This window comes from Geospiza fortis, unplaced genomic scaffold (genome assembly GCF_000277835.1).
Source record: "Geospiza fortis unplaced genomic scaffold, GeoFor_1.0 scaffold55, whole genome shotgun sequence".
Classification (NCBI taxonomy): domain Eukaryota; kingdom Metazoa; phylum Chordata; class Aves; order Passeriformes; family Thraupidae; genus Geospiza; species Geospiza fortis.
This window is the reverse complement of record NW_005054308.1, coordinates 2,208,156-2,217,295: the sequence shown is the minus strand read 5'-3', so window position 1 is coordinate 2,217,295 and position 9,140 is coordinate 2,208,156. Positions and strand designations below refer to the sequence as shown.

The following is a 9,140-nucleotide window of genomic DNA, read 5'->3' as shown; positions in this document are numbered from 1 at the left end:
CTTTCCCCTGAAGGAACTAAGCTGCTGCCAGCAGGTAATTTTCTGGCTGGTGTACTTATTTATAGCACATTTTATGTATTATAAATGCATTAGAGAACAGCTTTATCTGAGGCAGCCTACAGCAGGAAATAAATATCTACAGAAACATGTGTTTAATTCACAGCTTGATGATTGCAAATAATTTACTCTATTAGTTATTACAGAAAGTTTGATTTTCTAAATAAAACTGATTTTTAAAAAAATGTCAGGAGTCAAAATGCACAGTAATTTCAAGCACAGGACAGCCCAGTTTTCCCTTCCCTGAAGACTAAAACTTCACAACTCTTCTGCAGAGCTGAGAAGGTGGGAGGATGCTGCTGAGCCCTCAGCCAAGCTTTCAGAGCCTGAAGCTCTCCAAAACCACAGCAGAGGCACATGAGCCATAACTGCTGCATCAGAGATCCCCAGTGAGGGAAGGGCTGTCATTAAAGCAACACTTCCCAAACAGCCCTCCCCTTCTCTTCTTTCACTGCTATTTGTCCAGCCCTTGAGTGCCAAATCTGTGGATTGAGACCTGCCCTGGAGCCCTGGTGACGATCAGGTGTCCCTCTGCCCAAGGGGAACCAGCCCAGGGAACCATCCTGCTGGGCAGAGCACCCAGGTCCTTCAGGCACTGCCAGCAGCAGCTCTCTGAGCACAGTTTCAGATGCTGCTCACCCCACTGCCTATACATTGATTTGCCTCCACCAAAATCCACTGCTTAAGGAGGCAACAAAGATCTTTGGGGTTACTTTTCCTTGCATCAGGATTTATATGTGTTATGGGCACAAGTAGAAGGAATTTCAAGGTAAAAGGTAAGCAGGTAATCTATGATCCAGCACAAAAGGTCCCACCCATTGGAAAAAAGAAAGGCTCAACATCAGTTGTAAATAAATTTTAAGATGGAAGAAAACATAGGCTAAAAAAATTCCAATTGAAAGCCAATTCCTTTAACAGTTTTATGATTTTGATTAAAACATTATCAGAACATTCTCATCAGAAGCTGGGTTCTAGCTGAATATGAGAAGTTCAATATATATGTGAAGAGGGACAATATAAGGGAGAAGTATTTGTACTTTATTTCAGAGTGAAAGTGGTGGAAATGACATATTGAATAATTAGAGAAGTGCCTGTCACAAAAGTGATAATAAGGAAACACAAGAGGGAAACATCTATACTTTGGTATCAACATACCTAAAAACAAGAACACATTCAAGGTGTAAAACTGAAATTTAATTGGGGAGAAAAAAGTAAAAAAAACCAAAAACCCAAAACCAACAAATAAACAAAAAAACCTCAAACCCATGCAACCAAAACAATGTAACTTGTGACAGATAAGGGAAAAATTACAGGTACATTTCTGTCTTCATAGTCTTTGCTTTTAAGCAGGCAAACATAAATTATTAAATTAAAATTTTTTATGCATTATTCAGCTCATTTTGACAATACAAAGCACATTTCAGGTTGGCATGCACAGAATTTTAGTTATGAAGTACAACAGAAGAACAAACTAAATCTCTAAACTGTTATCCTCTGAAACTTCAGTTCTATGAAAGAGATATAAGCAACTTCATCCCTTTAAAGCAAGGCCACAGAGAAGCAGAGGAACCTGCAAGAAGTCATTCAGTGTGCTGGGGGCAGAAATGGGAAAATAAAATGCAGGTCTTAGCCTCAGCACAGCACTGTGCCTGTATAGGAACCTATGGATTTGTTCTAAGGAAAATCACAGAGCACAGGGCTATCCAATGCCCCACAGTAATAACTATGTCAGTGCAATGTCTGATAGTGTTAAATTTACAGGCAAGCCATGCAATATTAAGGTCTGCAGGATGCTTTACATGAGGATACTTACAGTAAAACCCAACAGCTGCAGACAGGAGAAAAAGAAAAAAATCGTATCAACACAAAATCAAGATTGAGATTCTCACAAAACTTATCAAGTGTACACTGTCAGAAATAATTTGGTTTTCTCTGACATTCAAACTGGCAGCATATTTGTTATAGCAAGCTTAAAGTAAAGCTAAGTGAGCCAGCTGAAGATGTCCCTGCCCATGGCAGGGGGCTTGGAATATTTGACCATTAAAGGTTCTTTCCAACCCAAATCATTCTGTGATTCTATCCAAGATGAACCAGTTACCACCATTTCATATTAAGCAGTAACTTGTATAGTATTAAATGAAGATTTTTAGAAAAACGTGTAGCTCTCATGCAGGCAGCAAAGAATCTGGAATTGCAGCAAAAAGGGAACTTTTTTGCTATGGGTATTTATGCACCTGATAGGATATATCTGTGCACTTCCCTTTTAAAGGGGAAATCTGCAGGTTTATGTAAACGTAAGTCACAGTCACAAAACACTTTACAGAATATGCCACTATGTACAGAACTTACACTTAAAATAGGGGAAAAAATATTCTGACCACAGGCAGCTGCCTATTGCAACAATAGTCCCTGCAGCCACCCCATAAAGTGGATTCCTACAGCAACAGCAATGAAAGCCCAGACCACATATCTCAAAACATTTTTTAGGATTTTAAACATACTGTTGAGTATACATAATGTTTGTAAAACATGAAAATCACTGTGCTGGTACCACGGCAGTCCTATTCTATCCACAATACTGCTTGAAATATATACTGGCAGATAGAAGGATGGACAAGTCAAAGCACTGAGGAGAGATGGCAAAGGGGCAAGCAAAAATTATCTCCTTCCACCAGAGCCAAGTAAATTAAAGGCTCTCAAAACTGGCAACATACATTTCTTTGTAAAACATAAGTAAGTCTCACATGACCTAAAAAAAGTAGGCAAGAGAAGCTCAGGCAGTGTGGATTTTCTGTACATTTCAGTTTCATCCCTGTCAGGCCCACAGGATGCCTAACAATGCCAGACAACTGCACTCAGCACCAGTGATGCGAGTACATTGCAATATTCCCCCTGACCCAGCTGCCTTGCTAACCATCCTGTAAATCAACCTCAAGCTGCCATTTACCTGAAGGGTTAGAGAAATCCAGAATGCTGGTTGTGGGCTGCAGCAGGTCAGGGCTGCTAGATGACAGGGTGCCTGGGATGGGCATGATGGCCAGGCTGTGCCGGCACTGCCGCGTCCCCACGATGCTGTCATCCTGGGACTGGCTCACGCTGCCATCGCTGCAAAACAGAGCTGCTTCAGTTATCTGCATTAAACTCCTCCTTTTCACCATGGCATGAATGAAACTAAGAAAAATAATTGTGTTCAGCTATTTTAATTACATGCTGTAGACAGGCTTTCAAAACAAGATGGGGATAAAGATTTGAAAGCGTTCATGCGGAGAGAAAAGATATTTTGGTCTTGTTCTGCATTCATGGGGCAGGTGTCATGATTTTTTAAAAAACATAAGCAACATGGACATAATGACTGGAAATACTAAGCAACTGGTATCTGTTAATGGCCTGAGGCTGAAGGAGGGTTGGTTTTAGGTAGATGTTAGGGAGAAATTCCTCCCTGTGAGGTTGGTGAGGCCCTGGCACAGGTTGCCCAGAGCAGCTGTGGCTGCCCCATCCCTGAAAGTGTTAAGGGCCAGGCTGGATGGGGCTGGGAGCAACCTGGGAGAGTGGAAGGTGTCCCTGCCCATGGGAGGGGCTGGAATGGGATAGTTTTTAAGATATTTAAGTTCCCTCTCAACCCAATCCCCTTCCAACCATTCTATGATTAAAGTATCACAACCCAAACAGGAACCATTACTTTTTGACAAAGGGTCTGACAAACCTGAACAGTTTTGGAGGCAAGATGCTGAAACGGGTCTTGTCTAAAATTTTCCTGATTCTGTTCCTCCCACCAGATACAGTGTTTGCTTTCATTTTCTTGTTTCCTTTTTCGCGGGGAAACATCTGTTCCACATCTCCAGGCATATCTGGGATAGAATAACGGTTGTTTTTCTTTTCTGCAATTTTTGGAATATGTGGGATTCCATTCTTCTCCTGCCCTATCCTGCAGAGCAGCTCCTTAAACACTGTAAGAGAAGATACAGTTGTCGTAACATTTGCACACTCAGAACTTCACAATGAAATCTTTTCCCCTCAAACCTTTTGCCTCTGACATCCCAGAGAGAGGATAAGGAAACACTGCATTCAGGGCAATAAGCACTATGCATTTATTGGCTTTTTTGTTTGCATCTTTTAGGTTATGGAGTGCACATGCCTTTTCAAGAGTAACTGCAACACAGACTGATATTTTCCCAAACTGTCTCGGCCTCTACTAACACTACTGAACAGAAGCTGCATCAGATTTCCTACTGCATTTATGAAACTAAGCTAGTCTATAACCCACACTGACATTCTCAAAGCTAGAATTCCATGGAAATCATAGAGGGTTTGTTCTGTTCCTTTCCACATATATAAGGTGAAAAAAAAATGTTCAAATTGTCTTGTCAACATCAATTACTTCTTTAAAGATCCTTTTAAAATCTTTTGAAAATCTTTCAAGTCAGAAATTCAGGATTTTCTATTGGAAATACAGTGATACTGGAAAATGCTGAACTGAAAACAATGCAAATTACTCAGACTGTCCCTATGAGAAAGGCAACCAAAACTTTCTGTCCAGAAAGTCCAATTAAATGGTACATTTCTGTTGTATAATAAAAGCTAAGGCTACAACCTTTCCCAGTATAGATTTAAATAGAACAACAAGAATTGCTCATAGTCAGTACCAGAGACTTAACACTCAATTAGGATGTCAATATAATAAATATCACTTGTAAAAGAAGCTTCAAGATACTAATTCATTAAAATTTATCAGAGAAATCACCTTGAAATTGTATCAGCTAGCAGAAGGAGATTAGAACCCACTTGCAAGTGTATGTTGCTCACATTTATAACACAAATGAACGACCTATCCCTGTCTCAGTTCTAGTGATGCTTCATTTCATGTCATTTCCCTTAGTTTGGACCACTGGTGACTCTGGTTGTTTCAAGCTTTTTTTTGCATTATGCTAATAAGCAGCTGCTGAGGGCTTGAACCTTTTTAGCTGCACAGTGATCAACATAGTATAAAAATGAAAAGAAAATCAATAGTGAGCAAGGGCAGGTAACTGGGAGAAGGAAATAGGAGAAGAAAACCATTAGAAGATTTGGATACAACTATGGAGGAAGGAGCTATCCTGTGCACAGTCTCCTTCTTTCTGTAGCTCTTGTTATTCTGTTGCCTGAACAAGATTATGGAAAAAGAACAGATTATTTGACTGAGATTTTAAAGAGGTATTTAGGTGTTTATATTCATGATGACAATTAAAAGCCACATTTATATGCCATACCACTTTTTATATCCCCTTTTCAATTATAAAGGTAATTCATCCTCTCATTCATACAGCCATTAAAGAAAGTTTCACAAAAACCCAGTCTTACATTTCTGCCGTTTCTTGGCAAAAATATTTTAGTCCAGATCCCCTGGCTTTGCTTCAGCCCCACTGCATGGAGGGACACTAAATCAGCTTAAACAGTCATCTGAGGATTTCTCAGGGAGTTGAAGAGCTGCCTGTGCTGGCTCTGTGCCACTCAACATGCAGCCCTTGGCACATGAGAACTTATCCAAGCAAACAGAAGCACAATGAGGGGACTTCTGCACAACTTCTCACCTCAAGAGCAAGTTGGAAAAAAGAAGATGGAATTCTATTGCACTCATAAAGCCAGAAGGAGTGGAGTTTTTCTCTCACACAAAATATATAATATATAAAGTCTACTCACCAAAAATGTTTGTTTTTACAGTAATGGAGAGATGTGTGTTATTCTTTAAGATTTCCAATGCTTTTACGAAGGTAATGTTCTCAAAATTCTGTCCATTTACTTCCATTATCTTTAAGAAATAAAAATTGGGACTATTAGGAGACCATATATCTGACAGACTTACAAATACAAAGGTGATAATACAGGCACAGTAAAAACTTCCCAGGAATTACCATATTATCTTTACAGCAGCTACAGAATGAAAACATTCCATGTAAAATAACTATTTTCATCATGTCAGAGAAGTTATATCCTGTAAATAGGTCAGGACTTCCACTTTTACTTGAAAAATGCTTTAAGTAAGTTTATTTTCTATGATAATGTGACATTCTTGCAATTAATCAGAAATGGTGGATCATAAGCCACAGATATCACTTCAAAAGCTGCATTTTCATTGAGTGTGACCAGTCACTGTTCCACCTGCCTCAGTGAGGTGGGATCAAACACATCAGGTGAGAATCAATCCCACGAAACAATCTGATGGTTTCAATGTAACCGTATCTCCAATCAGAAAGTTTCAAAAAATAAACATAACTTGGTTTCTTTTCCCATTCAGTTTTTGGAATATTTAAGTATTTTGAAAATTATTTCATAGAAACCCATTTAACAGATAGAAATGGAAGCTGAGCAGTGGCATTCCCACACCTGCCAGTGGTTTGGTTTTAGCACACAGCACAACATTTCTGTTGAGAACAACCAAGAGGTGAGTAAAGCAGAATATTTTAAATTAATGAAATTGTTTTTACCTGATCACCACGCTTAAGTCCAGCTTCTGCTGCTTTGCTGCCTATCTCCACAGTCTCTACAAAAATACCAAACCCTTTGTCACTGCCTCCAAGAAGGCTGAAAAACAGGGGAGAATCTCTGGAAGGTTTTTGCAGGGTGATTTGTCTCCATTTTGCTTTGGCAGCACAGGCAATATTTAGCAATCTGAGATGGCCTTTCATTTGCTGTAACATGGAAGACACAAAAAGCAGTGCAATGTTTCTTTTATCAGAAATGGAAAAACAGTTATGAAAAATACCCCAAGTGCCAGAAAACAGATTTTTGATATGAGATTTTCAGATCTTACTAAGTAAATCTTGTCCTCTTTTGCAGAAATGCAAAAACTCCCAAGCGAGTGCCATAGGTATTACTTTATATGGCCTTTATAGCTAATTTATACTTAAGAACAAATATGTCCCATGTTAAAAGCCACCTGTTAACTGTTACACTTAGAGACTACAGCTTTGGGCATTGGTAACACTCAAAAACTGAAATATGTAGCACTAGAAAATGTGACACTCATTCTTTTTTGCTCCTACCGTATCTTCCAAGTTCTTTTCAAATTCTTCCAGGAATCGAGTCATGGCAGGATCTCCTTCAAAGTCATTAAAATGATTGTTCACCCACAGTAACACTACTCTGGTAACCTGTAAAAACAAAATAAATTATGTGTATATATATACACATATAAAGGTACCTATGGTTCTTCTCCTGTAAGCTTTAATCTATAAACACAGAGGAATACCTGGACATGGCAGAACATAAAACAGATTACGGTATATCTGATAGGAAAAAGCCATTTACACTTGAAATCATCTTCTTTTTCCCTTTATTTGGGAAGCAAATGAAAAATTAAAAAAAATTATCCATAAAAAATACTGGCAACCTCACCCAGTACCTACTGGTGCATAAAACCCATCTTCAGCTAAGCCTTCCTGACACTGCTCATGAAAATCACCTTTTAAATGTGATTTTCCTTAAATCATCCTAATGATTTCTTTAAAGGAAGTTCTAGTTGTGATAATAAAAAGTTTTCTTCTAAGAAATTTCAGTTAAGTCTTCAGATTGCTTCTGTAGGTGCTAGAGTCACTACTATTCATGACAGTCTGATAACTATATTATCTACCCATATTAAAAGAAAATAAATCTAAGTCTATAGCAGTTCCTCTTCCAAAATTATACCAGTTCTACTTTTGTTTGATGACACACTTCTCTTTATTTTTCCTTTTGTTAAAAACCAGTAGCTGCCAAATTGAAAAGTATGGAAAGAGGTAAGAAGAGAAGCAGTAACCACAGCAGACCCTGCACAACTTCCTATACAAAACATCCAGTGTTTTGACAGTATGTTGGACTTCCTCAGCTCAAGGCTAGAACACATAAAAACATTGGCTAAGAATCAACAAATTGGCCTAAGTTCCAGACTATCGAGGTTTTTCATGAATGTGCACACAGCTAGACAGAGTGGAAGCTAGTCTTATTTATCCTAGCTTATTGGCAATACAAAAAGGGATCAATTTAAATATATTTTCACCAGAAATACTAATCTCTTAGACTGCAACCAACCTTATCCCTGAGGCTGTCCACTGTGAACCATTCCAAGAGTTTATTTCCAACTTCCAAGGGACTTGTTAGAAATGTTCTGTATGTCAAAAGAAAATCCTCGATGTAGGTTGGATCCACAATAGAATGTTCCTCTATTAAGTGCATGATGAGTCTCTCGGGTGTTGCCTTAAAAAAAGCAAATAAAAAAATAACTGATATCTCTCACCACTACCTCTCCCTAAAGAATAATTCAACATAAATCCACATAACCAGTATAATCCCTTTAGAAAGTTCAGTTATGACCAACTCAGGAGAAAATGCACCAACATGTTTAAATCAAATCCTCCTGCTCCTCTCAGCCCTGACATTTTACACAGGTAACACCTGGCTAAAACGATTAGTAACTTCCCTTAATTTTAATTTTTTGTAAGAATTTTAAGTTCCTCTTTCAGATTACAAAAAAATGGCCATAAATGCCCCAAAGGGTGCTCCCAATACAAAACTCAATGTATGTGTTGAACAGGTTACAACATATGTAACTTTATTAAAGGGGAAATGGAAGTAAAGTTGGAATATAATACACATTCCTTCCAATCAAATTTTTTGAGCTGACACAGACAAAACTGAATATGTATACTAGATTATAATTTATTTACTAATAAATAAAAGTTAATAAGATTAATGGAAAGCATAGAAAGAAATGTACCTTGATAACTATGTGTCCTTTCCTGGTTCCACTGCGATCCAGCTCCCTGTGCTCCTTCACCATCACAATTTCTCCTTCTTCCTCCACTTTGTGAGTGTTTTTTTCTACATGGTTCAGAATCCTCCAGTAGTCTTGCTGGGCTATACACACAAACTGTCCCCAAGGAGAACAACAGTGAGTAAAGTATCTAAAATATGAATGTATTCCCATCTCCAGGCTGAACAACCCCAACCCTCCCAGTCTCTCTCCACAGCAGAAGGGCTCCAGCTCTCAGAGCACCTCTGTAGGTTTCCCTGTACCTGTTCCAATCTGTTCTCTTTTATTAGATGCTTAAAAATAAGAGGTAGTTATACAG

General features: G+C 38.5%; 1 protein-coding gene across 5 annotated transcripts in view; it reads right to left on the bottom strand.

The window, feature by feature from the left end:
* The window catches only part of RAPGEF6 (Rap guanine nucleotide exchange factor 6), a 122,322-nt gene that overhangs the window by 30,150 nt on the left and 83,032 nt on the right, over window positions 1-9,140 (bottom strand). For 3 of the 5 annotated variants that reach the window (XM_031055265.1, XM_031055267.1, XM_031055268.1), the window contains 8 exons: window positions 8,786-8,938; window positions 8,101-8,265; window positions 7,077-7,184; window positions 6,519-6,722; window positions 5,734-5,842; window positions 3,761-4,004; window positions 3,005-3,162; window positions 1,871-1,885 (listed from right to left, as the gene is read on the bottom strand). In XM_031055265.1, the coding sequence (XP_030911125.1) occupies window positions 1,871-1,885; window positions 3,005-3,162; window positions 3,761-4,004; window positions 5,734-5,842; window positions 6,519-6,722; window positions 7,077-7,184; window positions 8,101-8,265; window positions 8,786-8,938 (1,156 nt within the window). The remainder of the gene's footprint in view (window positions 1-1,870; window positions 1,886-3,004; window positions 3,163-3,760; window positions 4,005-5,733; window positions 5,843-6,518; window positions 6,723-7,076; window positions 7,185-8,100; window positions 8,266-8,785; window positions 8,939-9,140) is intronic. The other 2 variants (XM_031055266.1, XM_014312205.2) reach the window with 1 other exon arrangement.